General features: G+C 36.2%; 1 protein-coding gene across 1 annotated transcript; it reads left to right on the top strand.

Moving 5' to 3' along the window:
• The first annotated feature begins 1,776 nt into the window (after positions 1–1,776).
• Positions 1,777–23,711, top strand: LOC148283692 (serine protease snk-like). The gene is made up of 8 exons (XM_088243453.1): positions 1,777–1,801; positions 4,925–5,022; positions 8,170–8,288; positions 10,662–10,787; positions 14,529–14,668; positions 18,930–19,009; positions 20,273–20,407; positions 22,982–23,711. The coding sequence occupies exons 1-8, from the start codon at positions 1,777–1,779 to the stop codon at positions 23,282–23,284; spliced, it is 1,026 nt and encodes a 341-aa protein (XP_088099579.1). The 3' UTR covers positions 23,285–23,711.
• Positions 23,712–25,928: the final 2,217 nt, after the last annotated feature.

Genomic DNA, 25,928 nt, shown 5'->3' with positions numbered 1-25,928 from the left:
TCCGAATGTTGCATTTTTTAAATGCAGAAAGATGAATAACGTTCATTGAAGTCGTTGTATGATCTTAACTCATAATATGCCGTATAATATCGAATAACAAACAAACAAACAAACAAACAAACCATCACGCCGTTTCCCCGTAAGGGTAGGCAGAGAGGACAGAACGCCACAACACTCTATCTTTGCATACAGATCTCGCTTCCTCTACATTCATACATCTTCTCATGCACGCGCGCCGATTATTCCGACTTTTGAGATGTCCATCTTTAAGTATTTGTTGGATTTGGTCATGCCATGTCTTTCTCGGTCTTCCTCTATTTCTGCATCCATCAACATTCGCATTGTAAATATTCTTAGCCGTTCTCTCGCTGTCCATTCGTTCTACATGTCCAAACCAGCGCAGAGCTCCTTTCTTGATTTTGTCGATAGTGCTTGTCTCAGCCTTACACAATGTACGGATCTCAACATTTGTGCATCTATCGTACATAGTTTTACCACACATTCGCCTGAGAGATCGCATTTCGACTGTTTACTAAAATATGTGAAACGCAATGAAATAAAAGGCATTCGATTACCAAATCAATTCGATTAGTTTTATCGATACAAAACAACAAAACCCGTGTACTTAATCTTCTAGTGACACTTTTTTCTTGGGAAAGGTGTCATATTTTGTGAAGTCTAGAATATTTTGTGTCACCTACATTTTCATATAAGTCTGTGAAAAAAATATATAAAAATGAGACTCATTTCAAACTGTTTTTCATTAATAATTCTGGGTTTTTTTTTCATTGTGACTTACGCAAAATTAGGCGATCGAGCAATAGCAGGTAAGACATGCTGTTTGGTAAGATTCGATAATCTCTGATGCTTGCAACAATATTGTGGGTTTGTCCAAATTTTTGTAGACCAGAACTGTATTAAACTCCCTGAAAAGCTTAACAAATTACAATAGGGATGGAGAATACCGTGAATAAGGGAATACAGAAGTCTAGGCATTTACAGGGCTTACGACCTGTCATTGGCTGGTTTAAGTGGCCACTTTACACACCGTGTAACATTCACCATTTTGCCTATGTTTGAACATCCATATTTCTTCAATTCTTACATTTGTTGATTTTAGTGAAGTTAAAGAGCTGGAACCTTTATTGTTGTGTAGAGATTCATCTTACTGAATTATTTCACATACTAGGCAACGCCCGAAAACAATTTTTCAATTTTTATACTTTATCTTGGACCAGTTGGTTTCATTACAATATTGGAGTTTGTCCAAATGTTCGTAGACAAAAGTCAGTCAGACAGTCTTTTGTCTTCGAACATTTGGACAAACTCAAATATTGCCCTGAAAGATGTTAATATTAACATATTACAACAGAGACGAAGAACATTTAAGAGAAGGTAATATAGAAGTCTAGGCATCACAGGGTTTATGACCTGTCATTGGCTGATTTAAATGCCTAGTATATAGGTGAAATAATTAAATTAGATGAATCTCACACGTATAAATAAAGGTGTCCGCTTTGTAGTCGCTCGGTAGATAAATACAGACGATCGTTAAGCATATCGTCTTGGCAAGCGTCAAAAGTCTTTTAAAAATCATGTTCAAGCGAGCATTTTTTGCTGGAATTGGAATTTATTGGAGTTTATCGTCGCTTTGAAGCGGGCACTTTCACAGAAGCCTATTTAAAATATAAATAAGAACTATTTTAAATGTTAATAAAGAACGCGGACTAATTTTTGCGGTCATTCATTGGTGCGTTTCGATCATATGATGTCGATATGCTGGTCCATGAAGTTGAAACAGGTGAAATAATAGAATTACACGAATCTCACCCGCATAAATAAAGGTTTCAGCTCTTTAACGTCACAGGCATCAATAGATAAAAAAATTGAAGATGTTGAAACATGGGCAGAATGGTGAATGTTCCACGATGTGTAAAGTGGCCACTTAAACCAGCCAATGACAGGTTGTAAGCCCTGTAAATGTCTAGACTTTCATATTCCCTTCTCAAAAATGTTTTCCCTCTCTGTTGAAATAAATTTAAATATGAATAACTCCCTAGGGAGGAAATCCAGCCAGTCTGCAAGCATTTGGACTTCCTCAAACATTGTTGGAAGATATAAATCAAAACAAAAATTGTGAAAACGCCAAATGACTTAAACCTTTAAATTTTCTTCTTGAAAACGTTTTTGCTCTGTGTCTGAATAAACGTCAAGATTGATTAGACCTTTGGGGGTGAGATCCAGCTTTGTCTAACCGAACTAAACTGATAATTGAGTGTATTAAAGCAAACTTTGAAATCTCCACTAAAAACTGAAAATTAGTTTTTGATGCAAAAATAAACTATACATAAAAACCTACCTACCTAAATAATAGCGTAATTCAAAACCGTCTCTAAACCTTGTAAAAACAGATTTCAATTATTTATTTATGTATGGACATTAATTTATACAATTCATAGGGTATTAATATTACTGGTTACGCCACAATTACTTTGTTGTATTTATTTGCTGCATACTGGGCCCTGGTTAAAATGTTGCGTTTCTACTGTGGATAGGTACCACATTTTTGTCTCCGGCCTAACATGTTCCATATTCAAAATTACTCGAAATTGAACTGTCAGTATTCATGTGCTCAGATATTTTTTTCTCTTCTCACCGCGATTGCAAACCAGTTACTTTATCCACTGTGTCGTGAAATAATTATAATCAAGAAACCATCTCAAGTGCCCCTCCTTTATGACCCCACGATCTGATCTGATCCTGACTGCTGCGAGACAAGTAACAAATGATAAGGTACCAGAACCCCAGTGCAAGGTAGGAATTGCATTCATTGTATTTAGGGTTCAGTGGCAAAGTAAATAAAGGATAACGCATCCCGCGAACCAGCAACTTCGAGCGTGCATTTGCTAACGGGCAAGTGGCGTGATCAATTACAATATAAAAACAGTTTAAAACATTTAAAAAAAGAAAAAAGCATTGACAAACATAAGGGACATCGAGACAAGATATGAACTATTTATTTAGAGCTCGTTTAAATCCTTGTAAACTTAAACCAAAAAAGTCCAGATCTTGTCTTGAGTTAACAATACGACAAAGATGATTTGGAGAATTAAGGCCATAGTTTCTTCTACACTGATCGATGAACAGTACTTCATTGTTACTCAACCTACGAGTAGGAATATGGAATTTTAACTATCCCAGTAACCATGGCACATGGATTATACCATTTAGTATGCGAAACATACTCGTATTTATGGAGTCAATATAAGTTCTTCGTTTTTGTAGACTAGACATATTTAACATTGACTCTATATCAGCATAATAATAATTACCTCTCTCTAGTCCAAGCATCCACGCTACTTTTTGAAGCAAGCAATGTTGGACTAATTCAATGCGATTTATGCGATTCACATATAATGGAGACCAGACCACGGAGGCATATTCTAGAAGAAGGTGAACAGTTGAGCGAAAAAGAATTTTGATAGTGCGGATATTAGTAAAATCAGAGGATATTCTGTTAACGAAGCCAAGTAACTTCAGTGATTTATTTACTGTATTATCTATATGCTCGTTGTATGTCAGTTTATAGTCCAAAACAACTTCTTAATCTCTGATGGGCTTAACTACATCAATTTTCTTAACTGCACGAGTTTTCTATTAGGTACTCGAAGAAAATCGGTTGTTTTGTTCTATAAAATGTCATTATTTTTCATTTTTTAATATTTAGTTCCAATCTTTTGATTTTACATAATTGGTTAAAAGTGTAAATTTCTGATTGAAGATGAAAACAGTCTTGTAAAGTTTGCATTATTTTATAAATTTTGTTGTCGTCCGCGAAAAGTCAAAAGCGAGAGTTTGAGAATGATTAAGCAACATCGTTAATAAACAAATTGAAAAGCAGGGGTGCCAAATGAGTACCCTGAGGTACGCCCGATGTAACATCAACACTGGTTGACAAATAGTTATATATCCGAACATTTTGTTTGCCACCGTTAAGATAAGAATTAATAAATGAAAGTTATGGATCTCTTAATTCCAAGGTATGTAATTTATATATGAGAACTTTATGATCTACTTTGTCAAATGCCTTGGAAAAATCAGTATAGAGGACGTCAATCTGCTGACCATCCTCAAACGCTTTGACAATAATCTGGCAGTGGCGAATGGTGATTTTATTTACAGATAAACTTCATATATTTAACATTATAAACTTTATATATCATATATTTGTACCTACATAGATAGTACATAATATAATGTAAGTAATTCCAACTAACTATAAATTGATATTTTTCTGTGGTTCTGTATGAAACAACTGTTATCCATGAAATCAACTCAAACGATGTAACTTAGTGATATATTTTATTATATAGATATCCATTACTTAAATACATAACTCATCAAAAAATAAATAAAAAATAGCACTTTGAATTGAGTTGATATTAGGTATTCAATTGAAATGTCAACTGGCCGAATTTTTCCAAATTAATAGTGCTAAAAACGGCCGCGTCGAGCGCCATATGTCCTGTAATATGACGCATGAAAGTAATTATGTTTTTATGTCAAAAGTACCATCTCAAATTTTTGTAATCTGCAAGTTTAACCTTGATGAAAAAAGCCGCACTGGGGTTAAGACATTCAAAATATAGTATACTTATTTGTATGAAAAAATAAGCTGGAATAATCGGCTAGTTTCTTTCCTCACCGCAGGCGCTGGGCGCGCTTTATTAATATTAATATTTATAAAAGGATAAAAATACAAACGGTGGAAATGATTTGAAATAAATAGTAATTATTTATTTGTTTTTCTGTAAATAAAGTTACAGTAAATCATTATTATGGTTAGTCAAATATAATGGTAAGCTGCGCATAATCGCTTCTATACACGGTTCGCCCCTGTAACCTGGGTATAATCTGTTTTTAGAATGCAAAAAGTATGGACAGCGGATGGTAGAATGCAAAAGAATTATTTGCGGGTCCAAGCAGCGAGTTCCCGCCGACGTATTGGAGTTCCCACATATGGTGAGTAATATTTATACTATTCTGTAATTATCCATTCGAAATCGAGTGCAATATTTGAGTTCAAAGGAAAAGTCTACAGACTTCCATAGAAGCTTTCTCTGCACACTGTCATCGTCTGTAATAATACACCTTTCAAACTACCTTTTTTCATAATTAACGGAAAAGTTGCCTTTGAACTAGAGATTTGTTTTATTTTCTTTATTATTGGTAGAGTAATCAGTCCAGTAATCAGTAATCATTATCATTATAATCAGTAATATAATCAGTAATCATTATAATCAGTAATCATAATCCAGTAATCAGTAATCAGTCCTTACTGCGCAACTTAGAAAGAGTCAACAATTTCATTTATCTAGGTTCTCTCATTAGCGATGGCAGTGGGTGTGAAGGTGAAATACGGCGACGTGTTGGTATTGCCGAAAGTGCTATGAGTCGGCTGGTGAAGATCTGGAAGAATCGCAGTATAACTATTAACACCAAAAAGAGACTGGTGAAGGCCTTGGTTTTCTCAGTGTTCATGTATGGTGTGGAGTGTTGGACACTGAGGGAATCTGAAAAGAAAAAAATCGAAGCTTTCGAGATGTGGTGTTGGCGGTGAGTGCTGCGGATTCCGTGGACGGCCAGACGTACAAATGCATCTATTCTCCAGGAACTGGACATAGGAGAAAGATTGATATCCATGTGCGAGAAAAGAATCCTGCAGTTCTTTGGGCATATTTCCAGGGGAGATTCTGATAGTTTGGAGAAAACTATTCTCCTGGAAGTGTCGAAGGGACAAGGTCACGTGGACGTCAACCGACAAGATGGAGCGGTACAGTCACTGAGTTATCAGAATCATCACTGACGAATGCCTATAGAAGAGCACAAGACCGTTCCAGGTGGAGGGAGACTGTCCACAGACGAGCCATGCCTGGAGTCAGGCGTAATCACCATCCTCAGACATGAGGCACGGATTGAAGAGAGAATCAGTCCAGTAGCGTGCGTTCCATGTAGGCACATAAGCAGTGCCTATCCTACTAGAATTGCATAAATACAATAACAAAAAATATATCGGTTGACGTCCACGCGACCTTGTCCCTTCGACACTTCCAGGAGAATAGTTTTCTTCAAACTATCAGAATCTCCCCTGGAAATATGCCCAAAGAACTGCAGGATTCTTTTCTCGCACATGGATATCAATCTTTCTCCTATGTCCAGTTCCTGGAGAATAGATGCATTCGTACGTCTGGCCGTCCACGGAATCCGCAGCACTCGCCGCCAACACCACATCTCGAAAGCTTCGATTTTTTTTCAGATTCCCTCAGTGTCCAACACTCCACACCATACATGAACACTGAGAAAACCAGTGCCTTCACCAGTCTCTTTTTGGTGTTAATGGTTATACTGCGATTCTTCTAGATCTTCACCAGACGACTCATGGTATACTGCCTACCCTAGTTAAAAACTCTGCGCGCGGCTGGTAATCACAATTCGTTATGTTTAGATATTGTTCATCAATTATATGTGAACACAGCATGCATGATATGGTCGTTTTGATCAATTGAAAGAAGCAACAGTATCCGTTTCACAAATCATACTGTTTTAGAATAACAGTTTAGAGCAACGTTAGCAAAAAATCTAGTACAAGCAACAGCTGGACAACAGTTATACAAAAAACAGTTATTTGGATAAATGGATAGTTTATACAGGATGTTCTTTAAACCTTGTCACATCCGAAACCACGATGATCAGTATAGGCAAGAAGACATATTAGCATATTAAAAAAATATTTAGAACAAAGAAAATTTAAAAAAATAATAGATTAAAAAAAACAAATGGTTACTTACTTACGTGAGGGAAGCGCGGCGCAGTATCAGACTCCCCGCTCCCTACTCCTCGTTTCTCCCCTGCAGAAGTAAGCAACCATTTGTTTTTTTTTATACTTTATTTTTATAAATTTTATTCGTTCTAAAAAATTATTTTATTGTGCCAATATGTCTTCTTGCTCATACTGATCATCGTGGTTTCGGATGTGTCAGGATTTAATGAACACCCTATATATTTCCCAATCTAATAAATAGATTTAAAAGTTTTCTCATTCTATTCTATACCACAAGCTAAAGAGGTTGCTGGCTACTTTCCTTGGAGAATTTGGTCGCAGGGAGTCTGAGGGGTTAATGGTGGCTGTTAAATGGCCAACACATGTTTTAATTTAAATTGTTAATATATATTTTTAGTTTTTTTACTGATTTAATTTTTAAGATTCTCATGACTTTTTAACTTGTTTTAACTATGTATTTATTTTAAAAAAATTTTATTACATCTTTTACTTTATTTTTTAATATGCTGTTTTTTTTTTCTTCTTTCTTTAAATATGCTTTTTGCTATACAACATACATTCATTTTTTATTATGACTTTAAATATGTTTCTTACTATGTATTCTGTTTTTATGTTTTCACTGCATTTATTACTTTGTTTTTATAATTTATTTTTTTTGCTACGTTTTTTTTTACTACATTTTTTAATATGTTTTTACTACATTTTTACTATGTTTTTACTCTAATTTTACTATGTTTTTACTACAATTTTACTAGGTTTTTACTACAATTTTACTATGTTTTTACTACATTTTTTACCATGTTTTTACTCCATTTTTTACTTTGTTTTTCACTTTGTCCTGTATCTTTATAACTGTTTCTATAAATTGATTACTGTTTTTTTATATTTTTTTGACTGTTTTAGAACGGGGTAAATAGCCCTAGTTAGACAGTCAAAGCAACTTTACATAAATTATAATTTTGTGTATGTAATATAATGATAATAATAAATAAATAAATAAATAAATTTACAAAATGATTTATTTGCTCCTTTAATTTCGTATTCTATTAAGATTTCAACTCTTAAACTTCACAAACATCAACAGATGTAAGAAAAAAATCGAAGAAATATAGATGTTCTAATCCACCATTCTGCCCGTGCAGAATGTTGAATTTTACACAGTGTGTAAAGTGGCCGCTTCAACCAGCCAATGACAGGTCATAAGCTCTGTAGATGCCTAGACTTCTATATTACCTTCTCTAAAATATTTTTTTATCTCTGTTGAAATATATTGAATAATTATTTATTTATAACTACAACAATATGTCTAATATTGCTACCGTTTTCAGGTCATGATTGGGTACGAACCAAGGACAAAAAACGAAGAGATTATGTATAACTGTGGTGGATCGTTAATTAGTCCACTGTGGATACTTTCCGCCGCTCATTGCTTGGGAGATGCGAGAACGTACGTTCAACCCTTAACCCAACTACCCTGTGGGGTTATTAAGTATAGAAATAAAATGCGAATGATACTTACACCCCCGAATTAAAAATAACAAGTAGGCAGATTCATCGCTTTCGCGACTTATTCAAGACTGGTCCCCTTTTTATAAAACTGGAGATAAGCATTAATGATGTCCCAAGTTTGTTACAATCGATTTCCTTTCATGTTCTTATGGGCACACTCTTGTGCCATATTTCTACCACTGGCAACACTGCGAACAGATACCGGAAACAGGCCGACTGCTCGACGGCGCGATCGAAGCCAGCCAGAATCTGCGTGTCCTCGATCAGCTTTGGTTCAGTTTCGCTTTTGCTCTCTCTTACCAAAACGGCACAGCAGTATCAGCACGTATCGGCACAGCAGCTGATGGTACCACGACAGAAGAACTACTATGGAGACAGAACGATGGGGAGTGTAGTACCAAAACTGTACAATTTAATACCAGCTGAAAATCGTGAGGAAAAAAATCTAATTTCATTAAAAATTAAACAGCAAGTGAAACTTAAGTGTGCATATAAATATATTTTATTCTTCATTTATTATTAAACTATGTACTTACTTATATATATATTTTTTAATGTAATGTAACCCGCAGACAAGCTTCGGCTTTGCGGGAACAAAAATACAATTATGTATGTAACTGATTTGTTAAAATGAATAAAACTAAAAAAAAAAAAAATTGCGCGAGTAGAAAAGTGTGTGGGTGGAGGGGGCAACATCGGGCGAGAGGGTGGCAGCGCGAGGAGCATGAGCATGAACAGCGCAAGGAGCATAGTGTGGCGGGGCTATAACGCACGATTCACCGGTATAAAGCGTGGTCTGTCTCGCTCAAATGACGATCTTAGGAGATATGACATATTTCATAGAAATTCAGGGTAAAGAATTATGCAAAATAGAACATGCACGGTGACGATTGCGCATGCGTAGACAAGATGAGAAAATCGTCCGCTAGAGTCGATTTCGCTAGATCTTTTGGCGCTAGTATCGAATATTATGATGTTTACGTGTATAACATTGCAACGAATCCCTGTTTCTTTGTACCTATAACATATTTTTACTATGAATAAAATTACTAATTTATTTCTACATATTTTATTTGGCAGTTCACTGCACTTACGCACATACTAAGGAACCACCTCTGCTCGAGTGCCCCAAAGCACTCGACATTGACAGTCGAATGCGAATTCGTAACTTTAGCTGTCAAACTTCCTTCTTGTAAAACGCTTGGCATTCATGTTTGAATGTCGAGTGCATAGAATTAAGAATAGTCCAGAAGGAGCGTAGAATTATTTGAATACATCGGACTGTGTCCAATAATCGCCCCACTTAGACACACGTCACCGAGTAATATTGCCAGATCGCGAAGAATATAACCATAGCACAAATGTAAGGTTAAAAAAAGCAATTTGTTAATTTTTCTTATATTTTATTGTGCACTCGGAAACATTGATTAACACAACAGAGTAGATAAGTAAAGGGTCATTTAATAAGAGTAATTGAATTAATGAACTTTGAACTTAAAATATAAAACAAATTTTATTCTACATAAAACGGATATTTTTATATGATGTTAAATAATATTTCATGTTTTAAAGAAAATGTCGGTAAAATGTCCACCACGGCGTTGTTTAATCCGAGGTTCAATTTTCATTATTTCTCTTGTTATATGAGCAAAGTAGGGTAAAAAAATTTACTACCCTGGCAACACTAACGAAATTCTTATTTTGTTTCTTCGACAATCTGACAGATGGAAAAATAATTAATTAAACAATTTTAAGTAATGCATTTGTGACAAACGTATTCATTAGATAATTACACATGAAATGTGATCCTATCCTGTTTCTTTAAGATCCTAGCAGTATTTCTACTCTTTGAAAGGACACAACACGGCATAGTTGAATTAAAATTGGGAGTTGCGTACTGAGCGACGTCTACAAAGAAACTAATGGGTCAAAAAGTAAACCTACTCATCTATGAGTAGTTTAGTCGCCTTCTGTTTGATGTGCGTATGGGGTTTCTAGACTATTCTTAATTCTATGGTCATACATATCAAACAAGGGATAAATAAAGATAAGATTAGTAATGAGGAGAAAAACAGAATCTCAAAACTCATTGTACAAGGAATTGAAGCTGTACAATGAGTTACCTGAACGAATAAAGGAGATTGAAATATTAAAAATTAATTTGAAAAAATATGTTATTGAGAAATTTTGATAAAAAAATTGTGTTATTATTAAAAGTTTAGTCCTTTAGGTGTTATGAACTAACTTAATAAAACATAAATAAATAAATATTTTATTTCCCTTAGAATACATATAATAAATATTGTTTCAGGGGTCCGCCAATCAGAGCGAGGCTAGGAACGACGACGCTAGAAGAAGAAGATTTAAACGAGGACATAGAACAGGAAAGAAATTTAGTAGAACAGATTCGCCATCCTGAATACAAACCGCCATCTAAGTAAGCCAATTTTATAACACTCGCTTATCTGTCAATCTGTAGCTCAATCACAAATAACCATCGATGTGCTAATAAGCGACGTGATAACAATTTCTCATCGTGGTTGTTTATCGTATTCGCGATCACAATGCAACACCCGCGAACACCTAATATTAAATATTAAAAAAATAAAACATTTCTATGGCAATATCAATAAAGCCATTTCTACAATGTTCTGAAAAAGTTATTTAATTCAAAAAAATATCCGAAGTGGTACAACTCCTCTTTGATAAAAATCATAAAAGAAAAGAAAAGAAAAAAATACAGAAAAAATTGATAAAATATGGTAATCCACGTGACTATTCTGAACTTTCACTACTTCGAGCACGACAAAAGATACTTCAAAAAGACTGCTACAAATGTTATATCAACACTATTTAACGTGAAATACCACAAAATCCTAAAAAACTATGGTCTTACATTATAGTAATGAGAAAATGTTTAAAAAGGCTATAAAAAATGGATAGTGGAGCTAGGTAGAAGTAAAATGGATTGTCTCATTCGCCCATACCAATGCTGAATCAACTGCTCCACAACTGTATGGCTTATGTTAGGTTTTTGTTGTTTTCACTGTGTGTTTTGTAATATAAATAATATAGATGTATTTAAATACCTTGTTTTTAAAACTGTCTGAATATTTGTTAATTATGTTTGTTTTTTAAGTGAGTCTTCTTTGTTTATTCTCAAATGTAATTAAAAAAAACTAAATTGTTAAGTGTCCTCGGCACGGGAAACCCCAGTGAGGTCACATTATTTTTATTATTAATTATAGTTTGTAAGCGAAAAATATGAATAAATAAATAAAAAATAAAAAAAACATCAGAATAAAGGATCAAATACTCCACAAACCATATGCTTTGAAAATGAAGTTGTGTCAGGGGGAGAAAACGTATGCAATCTCTTCCTGAAATACTTTAATTCTATATATTCATCACCTACCACAGCTTCAATTACATTCAAGGAAGAAGTAAATACCACAAATCAATGGGCTTCTGTAATTTTAAACAAGGTAGAAGTTTTTAAATATTTAATTAAGCTCGATGTAAACAAAGGTGCAGGCAGCGATGGGATTCCGCCTTTATTCGTTGTACGCTGTGCGCAATCTCTAGTGACTCCGCTGACTTTACTTTTTAACAGATCACTTAAAGAAGGAATTTTTCCTCAACAGTTTAAGGAAGCATTTGTCATTCCAATGCACAAGTCGGGAGCAAAAAAAATAGCCCAAAACCATCACCCAATCTCAATTTTGTCAGTATTTAGTAAACTTTTTGAAAAAATAATATACGATCGCATATATCCCCTTATTTTGAAATATATTCCAAATCAACAGCACGGTTTTCTAAAACAACGGTCAGTTTTATCAAATCTTACAATTTTCACAGATTTCGCTATGCAAAACTTGCGTAGTAACAATCAGACAGATGTCATATACACCGACTATTCCAAAGCATTTGACAGGGTAAATCATCAAATTTTTATTAATAAATTACGGTGCATGGGTATCCACGGGGATTTACTCAAATGGTTTACATCATACCTAGAAAAAAGGTTACAAAGTGTAACAATTGAAGGCTATAATTCACACTTTGTAACTATACCTTCTGGTGTACCACAGGGTTCTCACCTGGGCCCTCTACTATTTAACGCATATACTTATGACATAAACAAATGCTTTAAATATTGTAAATTCACATCCTTTGCTGATGACATAAAAATTCACACCTGCATTAAATCTCACACTGACTGTGCAAAAATGCAAGAAGATCTCGACAGACTTTTTCAGTATTGCAATCAAAATTTACTGGAATTAAATATAAGTAAATGTCATTCATTTTGTATTTCGCGCAAACAAACAACAATCAGCATTCCGTACTCTTTTAATAATACCCCGTTCTTTATAACAGATAGTCAAATTCGCGACTTAGGTGCTATTATTGATACGAAACTAATGTTTAATATTCATATTGAATCAGTCCTAAAAAAAACATGTAAAATGGTCGGACTTATTATGCGAGTATCAAAACCTTTTAAACATGCAGAGACATATGAAAAACTCTACAAAACATTTGTTCGTCCCCAGCTAGAATACTGTACTCCTATTTGGTCACCTTACTATAATGTAAGTATTAATAGACTAAAAAGGGTCCACAATTTTTTTTAAGCAGGTCGACTACCGGTTAAACATTAACTTTTCTAATCATGCTGAAAGTATGCAGTACTATGGAATAAACTCTCTCAAAAATCGAAGAATAATATTGGACCAGTTATTTTTATTCAAATTAATAAATAATAAAATTGATTCTCCTAACCTACTAGAAAGACTTCCATTCCGTGTGCCATCTAGACCGACAAGACAAAATCTTTTGTTTTACACTGAAAACGCGTCAACAAACTATTTTAAACAATCTACAATACCTAGAATATGCGACCAATATAACAATATATTTACCGAGGCTGATATTTTTTGTGACAATGTATGTAAATTTAGGTCAAAAATCATAGAAATTTTGAGAGAAGCAGACATTTAACATTATTATTATATAAATATTTTTTCATTTCGTTTCTTTAACATTTATTATATTGAACATAATCAAAATTATTGTATTAAGTGTAAACAATATTTTTGGTGTGTGCATGAGTTTCTTGCACTAATATACAAAGAAATTGGCAATATATGTGTACATACTGTTTGTTTACCTAATAAAATAAATAAAATGTCAAAATATTTACGTTTCAGGACGCGACGTATAATCCTGCTGCGCAATCACATATTTGAATCTCACCGGTGTAAATATGGAAAATATTCGAAATCTGCCATTTTAATTTATTTATTATTTATTACGCTATTCATTGCATTAAACCGGCGGTTGGCAAGCCAAATGTCAAGAAAAGCAGTCGCCGTAGTTATTGTAATTGGCGGCCTCCGTGGTGTAGTGGTCAAGACGCTTGACTCGCGCACGGAAGGTTCCGGGTTCGATTCCCGGTGAGAACACAAAAATTGAAATGTGATTTTTTTCAAACCTGCGTGTTCTGTGATGTAATTTACCACTGTAATTGGGCCTCCTGGCCTGTTGTGGTGCAAAAATAAATAAATAATTAAATTTTCACATTTTTGTATTAGATTCTCCTTACTTCTTTGCAAATGCAATATATTTTATTATTTTTTATAGTAAACGCTGATACACGTCGATAGTTATTTGTGATTGAGCTACTGGCCATGTGTAGAAAAATAGTTTTTTTAGGTTTTTAAATGTTTTTTTTTAAATAAACAAAAAAATACCATGTTAACAATATTTTTTTTTGTAAGCGACGTGTGATAAATTTTCTAAAGAAGTTTAAAATATGCATATTTTGAAATACCTGAAAATGAGACGTTACGCGCCCTGTGGAACGAACGGCACGTATGACGTTTTTTATGACGATCGTTAAGCGTACCGTCTTGGTAATTGTCAAAAGTCATATAAAAATCACGTTCAAGCGAGCATTTTCGGCTTGAATCGGGATTTATTGGCATCCCGTTTCCACTCCCACCAAGTCTACTATATACCATTGTGTCTTTCTGCTTTCCTTTCTAATAATTTTCTATGTTTCAATATGTCCTTAAAAATGCCCATTGGGCGTTTATATAAATAAATAAATATACGCTATTTATACTTAAAATACGATAGTGAAGATTTAGAATTTTAATTCCTTTTTTTTCAGGTACAACGACATAGCTCTTCTGAAGATGGACAAACCAATTTTAGATCTGGGTGTTGATATTAGGATTGCTTGTCTACCGGTAAAAGAGCAGACATTTGTGGTGTCCGCCAGAGCATCAGGATTCGGAAAAACCAGCTTTGGTAAATAGGGCTGTTTGCCTTGATAAAACTTTCAATGAGGAACTTCAGCCCTAAGGGAAATTAAATTCAATAAATATTTTTTTGCGCGCGGTAAAAAGTGGTGCATTAAATTGTACGGCAAAGTTTTCTGAAAATGTAAAAAAGACATTTTGATAAAAAATAACTACTTAGAACGACGTCACTAGAGTCCTTAAATATATCTTGATTAGAATGTCATTTGTCAGAAAAAGTAACGACATAACTTTGAAGTAACGTCAAAGGAGTTATTTATATTGACACAGGAAAAATCATTCGTATCAGGCGTGTTATTTTTTTTTTTTTAATTCAATGCTTGACACATAAATCAACATAATTATGTAAAATCAGCTTTAAAACTAAAATATACCTAATTATTAACGACGTTATTACAAGGTTACATTATTGGGACAAATTGATCGAATAAAAAAATAATTCAGTTGATGTTGTTCATGAAAAAAGTATAAATGTCTCATTTTTTGGTGAATAATTGTGTTAAACACACTATACATACACGACACCTCGTCGTGGATACAGTTAAACTGTAGATAGGGGTGATTCTGCAGCTGCTATTTGACCGGCTAGATATTTATGACTCAAACACGAGAAACATAAACCCTTTTCGCGAACAATCTCCCATTGGCCCGCTACCGATTTCGCCAAAAACTCGCTACACTTTTCACTTTTCTGCGGGCGATTGCACACTCCGCACTCGTCCCTCGTCTCGGTAGGCGCGGACACTGAATGCACACTGTTCTTCGTTTTCTTCTTGGGAAAAAACGACCCCGCGTCCATTCCTCCGGCGCTCATTGACGTCTGAGCGATCTCGCTAAGCCAGCAAGAAAATTCCTTCACGGTGGCGCGTTCGTCTCTGTCTCGGTAAGGTGTACCACCACAGAGCCCGCATCGCCAGCGGGATCTTGGCCGCCATCTCGTTCAGTAGCTGCTGTGATGATAAGCAGCTCGAGTTCCTTGTCCGCTCCAGAGAGACCTCGTATATTGGGCCTTGAAGGTAGGCCATTCCAGTGGGTCTCCTTCGAAGGTGGGCAATTCCTTTGCCGTGGATTGGCGCGCCAACAGCGCCTCCATTTTTCCCTCGTCGCCATCGTGTGATCGTGGGCTTCCCGTTGATCCTCCGCGTAGCGCCGTGGCCATCTCGGTGATCGCCGCAGCCATCTGCGCGATCGGGTCTTAAGAGCGGCGTACCCAGTCTCCGGTTTGTCTCTCTGCCGCCTCAGCTCGTCCGCTAGGGCCCGCATCTGCCCTAGAAGATTCCATTGGGGGTCAGTTTCGTAACTTCAGCCTGCAGAAGTTCGATGGTATCCTCCTCGCAAACCTCCTGTGACGACGCCTCGGTACCCGTTTCCGTGGATACGACGTCGGCAGGGGGGGTGACATAGGAAGTCTTCTCGGCGGAGCCTTTTCCAGAGCGAAGTGAAGGCGTCATCTTCCACTGGGATGTGGCGTCCGTATAGCAGCTACGATCCGGCTCGAAGGACCACAACTATATACACGACACCTCGCCGTGCATACAGTTGAACTGTAGATAGGGGTGATTCTGCAGCTGTTATTTGACCGGCTATCTCGGATGAGGTAGCTTTCTTCAGGCTGGGTCTGCGGCGATATTCTTCAAAGGGGCAGGCGGTGACATCGAAGGCGGAGAGGGCGTAGATTCAATAAAACACGCGGAGTCTTGATTAATACACACTTTTATTTACAAAAAAACACAGGGGTTTTATTAACAAATTTGTACCGTGTCGCGGTCGGGCACGGTACAAAACAGCATACATAGGCCGCAAGGGAGAGCGAGAAAGGGTCGGACTTTCCCGGCTTATATCGTAGCGCGCTCTCCCATTGGCTTGACAATTTTATATTTTGTTTCTACTCTCATGCTTATGAAGTCCGATAATTCCCTCGGGATATGTTTCACATTTGAAACGAGTATGTAGGCCTCTTCCCCGTATCTTAATTAACGTACAGATGATACAGGAAAAGATCCTACATAAGGATAAAAAGGGTGACACAAGTTTCAATGGGATTGGACAGGGTCTGATTCCCCGCAATCCGATACATATATGTGGATAGGGTCTCGATATTCTAACTTCTGCCCTTGTGAGTGACATACATATTTCACCGTTTTTATTTAAGGGGCAGCTAATTAGATTACAAATTGAGACTCCTAGCCGAAAATAAGCGTGAAAACCCGACATATAAATCAAACTGTAAAACACTGGTATCGTACACTCTCGTCCGAGCGCCATTCGTCGCCCTGGCGGCCGCTCGGAAGCTTCGGTCGCGGCCGGGGGGTTCGACCGCCTATCCGCGGTCATTGCAACGATTTTTCCCGTGCAGCTAGCAGCCCCGCCTGGGAGCCCGCAAAAGGGCCGCTCGGCTTGGTGTCGATGTTTAATGTTCGGCGCTTGTTCGCCGCGTCACAGGCCGCGTCCTATGTCCCTTTGCCGCACGCGCAGCGATGTCCGACACACTATAATAGGCTTGTTTTTGCGTTTTTTATATCAATTTTCGGAAACTGAGTTTCATGATTGCATGAAATAACTGATAAAATGATTTCCCATAACTATTGAAATTGGTTTGACAGCTGTCATTTTATTCAAGCTATTTTAAGGACTGTGGTTCGTATGAATCAACCATTATTATTACTTATTACTTTACTCGATGTATTTAATTTTTATTTTTTTCGTAAATTTAGAAAAAACATTTTAAGTGTCTAGAATTTTATCAGTGCATGCGCTTTGTAGCTGTGAGACGTTTGGTAATGTAAGCTTTGATATTATGTTAATTATAACATTAAATTCAAGAGCAAAAAATAGGGTCTAGATTTCTAACTACCCGTGCGCTCTGTTGCTGCAGGATACGTCATAATCTAGAAATCATCTATAATTTATTTTTTTAAATCAGTCACGTTATTTGTAAAATATAAATGGGGACTAGATAGGGTGGTAGCAATCTAGCTTCTGTATGAAACTAAAATTTTATGTAATTGGAAACAGGAACTGAATCCTAACCGCCCATGCGCTCTGTAGCTGCAAGACGTGTTAGGGTGTTTTTTGTATAGCAGCCTGGAGGTGATTTTCATGAAAATGGTGCTTTGCTACCAACAAAATAGAAACCAATACATCCCCTACGGTCTATTTACGTCAGTATATTCGCGTCAGAGTGTTTCCATACTTTCTCGGGTGTCCCGCAAGGCTCTTACTTGGGTCCATTGTTGTTCTCGATTTTCATTAATAATATTAATAATTTAATTTTGAACTCGCGTTTTCTGTTGTTTGTGGATGACTTAAAACTATTCTTAAAGGTGAAAACTTCTGAAGATTTTGGTCTTCTCCGAGCGGATATATCTAATATATCTGAATGGGGAAGGCGAAACTAATTTAAGTTTAATGTTTTCAAGCGTTTGGTCACGTCCTTTACTAGGGCCCGAAAAATTATATTTTTTCGCTACAAAATGAATGACTAGAATCTGATACGACCATCAAATGTTAAGGATCTGGGCGTTAGATTTGTGAGCACCCTGACATTTCATGAACACATAGAGCCAATTAGTAGTAATGCATTAAAGATGTTAGGATTTGTTCTGCGTACTGCCAGGGCTTTCGAAAATATCCGGGTACTGAGAACTCTTTACAACTCCTTGGTGCATAGTAGAATCGAGAGTCGCTCGATAATTTGGGGGCCACATGAACTGAAGTACTCTCTTATGATAGAGAAAATCCAAAAGAAGTTTCTGAGATATTTCTACATGAGAGAGTGCGGGTATTATCCTCGGCTCTACCCGACCGAGTTTCTCCAGGGTATGCTCGGCTACAACAGTTTAAAGACTAGAAGGAATGTGTATTTGACTGCACATTTTTATCGATTGTTGCGCGGTGTGATCGGTATTTTTGTGATTATGATGAGCATTTATTTGTATGTTCCTGATAATTACCTAAGACAGCGTCAGCATAGATTGTTTCATATTCCGATATACAGGAACAACCTTCTGATGGTTATGTCTGTTGGAAGGGCTACCGCTACGCTGAACAATATCGCTCTAAATGTTGATCTGTTCCATGTATCCGAAGGGGTTTTCCGGAGCAGGATTCTCCTACCACTTTAACACGAGTCTCTTTCATGTATTTTTTTCTTTTTTATAATATGTACGTATTGAATTTATGCTTCTAATGTATGTGTTATATTTAAATAAATGAATTGAATTGAAAACCCTACATTTTTTTATTTCTAGATGACGAACTGGGAAGTTTGACAATGATGCACGTCGACCTGGATATTATACCGCAAACTCAATGCAATGCATCTTTTAGGGTAAGACTTTTGACATTTACTCTCGCAAATCTCTCCCCTAAACTGTGCGAAACAGACAACTGCCCTTCGGACTGATTATGCCTAGCCAAAATCGACAAAACCTAGGTCTCATATTACCGATTTCCCCACACCAGAACAGATTTTGGTTTGGAATAAACATCGAAATGAAATGCGTCGGTATCTTTTGCGTCATTCAAAAATATTTTTATAATTTTATTTATTTATACTTTTACAAACGTTTGTATTCTTTTTTTTAAGACAGAATAATGTTCCCTGGGGTGTCCCGTGCTGAAGGAAACATTTTACAATCTTGACGCTCAAATAAGTAGAACGATAAGTTCATCCTTTTACCAGCTGAGACAAATTAAATGCATACGCAAAAATTTGCCAGTCGATGCCGCCCGTCAATTAATAAATGCTTTTGTAGTGTCTAGAGTCGATTACTGTAATGGTATCTACGCAGGTCTACCAATAAATAAAATGACTCACCTACAGTCTGTATAGAATTATTTTCGGAATCTCTAAGTTCAGTCACATCACTCCACTACTTCGGGAATTACACTGGCTACGTTTACCACAGAGGGTGGAATACAAACTCTGTTGGCTTATGTATAAGTCACTGCACACTTGCTCCGAAATATGTAAGTTAACCCTACATTCCAGGTGAACTAGCTGACATACGTCAATCAATGTCAAAAGGAAAAGTTATTATACCTCTACGCAAACAGCGCACTAAATTTGGAGAACGCGCATTTGCGGTCGCAGGCCCTATGGCATGGAATGCTCTCCCAGCAGAGGCGCGAGGCTGTGAGAGTGAAGTGATGTTTCGGAAGAAACTTAAAACCCACTTGTTCTTTAATCATTTGAATAAATCCTTAGCATGTGGTGACAAAGTACATTAATTTTCTTAAATTAAAAAGTTAAAATTAAATTTATATCTTTATATAATCACTTTGTAAAGCGCCCTTGAGGTATTACGAAAATGGCGCTGTATAACTTATCCATAATTATTATTATTTATTAAGTATAATGAAACATGCCTTAAATTAGTTATTTAACAAAGTTAACAAAATAATAAAATAAAAATCTAATTAATCTAATTAACCTAATTATCATTAACAAAATAAGCACGTGTGTGTGTCATTAATCAATAGTCTATGACCCCCACATCTTAACTCCATTTCGTTATCCAGGATTTGTGCCTTAGAGTTGCTCACGAGTCTAGTAATTAAGTGAGAAAACGTATATTTTGTGCTATTTCAGTCATTGGTTCGGAGGCGAGGAGGGACTCTGAAGAACGGCATAATATCCAGCCAAATATGTGCGGGAGATTTGCACAGTGGAGGCAGAGATACGTGCCAAGGCGACTCCGGGGGACCACTTCAAATATTCCCAAAGGTATTTTTTCCAATATCCACTGATCAAACCAGTTCTTACGTATGTCTCTAAGGATGTTTAATATTCTTGCCCAAAATAATTCCTAGGTGTCCATGATATCTTCGCTCTGAGATATACTGTTGATGCAATCAACGGCACTATCCATAAGAGATTCACCAACTGACATTTTCATGGTTGATTTTTGATAAAATATTAATTTTATATAAGAGTTATTGCAGTTGCGCCTGTAGTAGGCAACATACACAGCACTTGCGGCAAAGATGGCCGCAAACAATCAAATTATATCACATGAGAATCTTTTTAGCTTATATAAATGTCATCAGACTTTTTATCGATAATTAAACTTAATAAATACGTAAATAGGATATGTATATTTATTTGCTCATAGAATGTTTGAAACACAATCACCTTTTTAATATATAAGCTGTAATCAAGTATATTTGTATTTTTTACTTTTCTTTGGTATTAGTGAAGGATTTGATAAGATAACACTCACCCAGGAACTGTGCGCAATGGCGCATCGAATGATATATGTAAACCAGTAGCACAGAAGGAAACACAATGGTTAAAACAATTTACAATAACTGTTCACAGAAACTGTGGGTAGTATTTTTGAGTGTACTGCTAAGCATTTAAGCGATCATGCTAAGCATTTGAGCGAACATGCTAAGCATTTGAGCGATCACAATGAATATGAAGAAGAGATGGATGTTTCTCGGTCTACTAGAATTGACTTCCTTAAGATGAAGCCAATGAGGATTATAAAAGTAACGGTGCAAGGACGCAACCTTGAAGAACTCCGGTGGTGACCTCAAACCAATCTGTGACAACATCGTTAGTATAAATATACACATTAGAAAGAAACAAAATAATATCATATCCCTTACTCCATGAGGACAAGAACCCTTTGTTGATATATTATTAAAGAATACTACAAAAAAAAATTATCACATAAACATAAATTTTAATGAACATTTGGTTGGACACTACGCTTTATAGTAATATACATAAATCTATGCAACGTCTCGCAGCAGTCTCCTGCAATGGTCTCTTCCCTTGGACAAAATCCAAACTTGCATACCTCTCCTGAAAATGGCTTTCGTTTTGGATAACTTAATACGTTTCTTCCGGACACGCGAATAACGTTAGAATGGAAAAATGAAAGTGATATATGTAAATGATAACTGAGTGAATTAATAAACGTAGCTAGGAACCCGGTATTTGTGTGACTGAGCGCTAGGCTCACAATAAAGATAAATGATTCGCTTTCGAGCCAGGCCTCAGTAATACCGGGGGAATATAGACAGAGATAACTCTTTTATGTCTGTATTTATGTATTTCATATTGTGTCTTAATCGTGTTTAGGGCCTATATTGTATATTGTATTGTCATGTTGCGCACGTCGCGGCCGACGAAATAGCCCGTACGGGCGCTAGGCACCCGTATTTAAGCCACCTGCGGCCGGCGGCATGTAGCGAGTGGCAGGGGTGAGCTACCCCCACCACTCTCAGGCAGCCGGAGCGGGTGGGACGGCTGACTCACGGAGCCCGACGCGCGCATATTGCCCGTAATCAACTGTCATTATGAACGGTAAATATACTTTTAAATTCACAAATTTATCCCCTAAATTGAGAAAAAATAGTATCTGAAGTAAATATGTTGATACAAGGAAAGTTTTTGAGCAACACAATACACGTGTCGGGACAATAAATGCCCAAAATCAATGTAAATCATGGGAAAATATTGGAAATCAATTACCTGTGAAAACTGACTCCTTTAACAGCTTTGACGCTCCAACTGCTGCAACCAAACATACTGCAATTCACCATAGTGGATTTTTATCAATTATAACGTAAATATCCAAGTTATTTAAAAAACAATGCCAAGCACAGCGACAAAAGCATCCGACAGAACCGTTATGTGTTTATTGTCGAACAAAACAAAATGGTCACCAATTTGTTGCTAACCAACATCGCTTGCGTTCTATGAAACATAGTGATAGGTAATGTTTTATGTTATATTATTATTAGGAAAAAATAAATCACAAAAACAGTAATAATATTACTCGGGTTAGTAAATTTACATCATATTCCATACGGGAAGCGAGTTGCGCCTCTATCGGCCAAAAGTATTACTACCGGATTACACGAGCTTGCGTGGCCAAAGATAAAACATGATTAACAAATTAAAACAGGAATGGGGAATACCTTAAAAAAGGGAATGTGGAAGTCTGCACATTGTGTAACATTCACCATTTTGCCCATGTTTCGATTCTTCCATTTGTTGATTTTAATGAAGTTGGGAAAACTGGACGGTTTCCCAATGATGAATTTCACAAGTCCGCGCATGCGTAAACTGGGATCTTTAGTATCTCTGAAACCAGTTCTGACAAACCAATTCGGGTTTATTTTCCATATATTGTGACGGTTTTATAACAAATTTAGCATTTAAATCGGTTGACAAGATGGTACTGTAATATTCTATATAGGTAACGAAACGAATCTAAGGATATATTGTTGAATTTCTCCGTTTTTATTCAGAGTTTTTTTGTGGTCAATATTTCCTTTGTTTCAGAACCCCAACTGCAGGAAAACATTTTTCCTTTACACAATTCTAGGAGTCACCTCATTTGGCAGATTCTGTGGGTTCAAAAACTCCCCCGGAGTCTACACAAGGGTGTCGGAGTTTATCGGTTGGATCGAAGCAATTGTTTGGCCAGATGAAACAGAAAATGATGCGAATGTATGCGAAGAAGCTGAAAATGGAGAAAAATCGATAACTCAAGCCGATGGCCACATCAAAACTTCATCAAAAGATGTAAAAAATGACGTAGAAGAAATGTTCAGTACATCGACATTCATCGAAGGGTTGGCTTAATACGCTAAAATGAAAAATCTTTCCGCAGATCAAAAGACGAAAATTATTATTTTGTGGTTATTCTTTACAATTAAATTTAAATAACAACTTTGTTGTTAATAAAATTCCTAAGCAGATCTTAAAAGAAAATGTTGACAAAACATAAGGGAAAAATTACTCAATGGCTAATATGTATGATTATTATTTTATGTTAACTCTTAAGAGTTTATTTAATTTACGAATAAAATTAACTTTATTTAATTTACTTTCATATGATTTTGAATTATCTATCCTTACCGCTGTTTTGTTTAAACATATTGAACTCCTTAATAAAGATACCAGTGCCGAAGATGTTGCGAAAGCGATGAATCCGGTCATTGGATATTCCAAATTCGTAGATTAAAGTATCACTCGTCTTTTATTTATATAATAAATTACAATGAACTTCCATCAAGAATTTTCACTTACAAACTTAAGTGTTTTATCAGCAATGTTCTGAGTGTTGGTAGACAAGCCTGATTTCCTCCCTAGAGAGTTATTAAGGTGTAAATTTGTTGCAACAAAGAGGAAAAACATTTTCGAGAATAGAATATGGAAGTATAGTCATTTACAGGGCTAATGATCTGACACTGGCTGGTTTAAGTAGCTACTTTACACACCGAGTAACATTCACTATTCTGCCTATGTTTAAACATCGAAATTTCCTCAACTCTTTCATCTGTAGTTGACTTTTGTGAAGTAAAAGAGCAGAAACCTTTATCAAGCGGGTGAGATTCATCCGGCTGAACCAATTTTTACATTTTTATACTTCTTACACCAGATAGTTTAAACAACAATGTTTTAAATTTGTCCAAATGTTTGTAGACAGGCTGGATTTCCTCCTGGCCAGGCTGGAAGAGTTGAGGAAATACGGATGTTTAAATATACGCAGAATGGTGAATGTTACTCGGTGTGCAAAGTGGCCATTCAAACTAGCCAACGGCAGGTTATAAGACTTCCACATTACGGTCTATTCGCGTCAGAGTGTTTCTATACTTTCTCGGGTGTCCCGCAAGGCTCTAACCTGGGTCCATTTTTGTTCTCAATTTTCATTAATAATTTTAAAAATGTAATTTTGAACTCGCGTTTTCTGTTATTTGCGGATGACTTAAAACTATTTTTAAAGGTGACAACTTCTGACGATTTTCGTCTTCTCCAAGCGGATATATCTAATATATCTGAATGGCCAAGGCGAAACAAACTTATGTTTAATGTTTCCAAGCACGTCACGTCTTTTACTAGGGCCCAAAAAACTCTATTTTTTCGCTACACAATGAATGACCATAATCTGATACGAACATCAAATGTTAAGGATCTGGATTTGTGAGCACCCTGACATTTCATGAACGCATAGAGACAATCAGTGCTAATGCATTAAAGATGTTAAGATTTGTTCTGCGTACTGCCAGGGCTTTCTAAAATACTCGCATACTGAGAACTCCTTACAACTCCTTGGTGCGAAGTAGACTCGAGAGTGGCTCGATGATTTGGAGGCCACATGAACTGAAGTACTCTCTTATGATAGAGAAAATCCAAAAAAAGTTTCTGAGATATCTCTACATGAGAGAGTGCGGGTATTATCCTCGGCTCTACCCGACCGAGTTTCTCCAGGGTATGCTCGGATACAACAGTTTAGAGACTAGAAGGAATGTATATTTGACTACATATTTTTATCGATTGTTACGCGGTATGATCGATAGTTCTGAGATTATGATGAGCATTGGTTTGTGTGTTCCTGATAATTACCTAAGACAGCGTCAGCATAGATTGTTTCATATTCCGATATACAGGACCAACTTTCCGATGGTTATGCCTGTTGGAAGGGCTACTGCCATGCTGAACAACATCGTTCTGGATGTTGATCTGTTCCATGTATCCGAAGGGGTTTTCCGGAGCAGGATTTTCCTACTATTATGACATGAGTCTCTTTCATGTATTTTTTGTCTTTTTTTAATATGTACGTATTAAATTTTAGTTTGTAATGTATGTATTATTTAAAATAAATTGAATTGAATTGAATTCCCTTCTCAGAAATGTTTTTCCTCTGTGTTGCAACGAATTTAGACTTATTTTTATTTTTACGTAACGTTTTCGAAGCTACATAAACTTGACCGATGGCCGTCTAACATTACTTTTAATGCATAATAATATAGCGATGATAATGATGTAACAACAGGTGAATTTATAAATAGCCGCAAAGTGACAGTTCGCTGGGTCCGCCATGTTGTCCGCCATTTTGCACTGCGCGGATCAAAGCGGTCACTGTGTGTGTGACGTAATTAGATCAATGGAGATTCTGCTACTTAACCATAGATGTCTTTCGATATTCATTAGAGAGGAATTAAGTCGCTAAATCGGCTGCTTCAGTATCCTCCGTCGCGCTCGCCACCGCATAATCTGCACGAGGGGGAGAGAGACGCGTGGCATTATTTAAGATAATTGATCATTGAAGTGAGACTGAGAGTTTTAAAGATGGATTGTATTTTCATATGTAACGAATGGTTAAATAAACAGTTTTAAGAGGAGAGCAAATGAGCTTGTATATGTTTAAATTACCGAAAATAATTTATTTATTTATTAATTATGTATACGGCCTAAGCACAGTTGACAACAGTTATATTAAAAA

The sequence above is a fragment of the Micrasema longulum genome, unplaced genomic scaffold, assembly GCF_059751315.1.
Source record: "Micrasema longulum isolate JH-2025_06_02 unplaced genomic scaffold, ASM5975131v1 h1tg000211l, whole genome shotgun sequence".
In the NCBI taxonomy this organism is placed as follows: domain Eukaryota; kingdom Metazoa; phylum Arthropoda; class Insecta; order Trichoptera; family Brachycentridae; genus Micrasema; species Micrasema longulum.
Note: the sequence above shows the minus strand (reverse complement) of the source record. Positions and strands in the feature narration are given on the sequence as shown.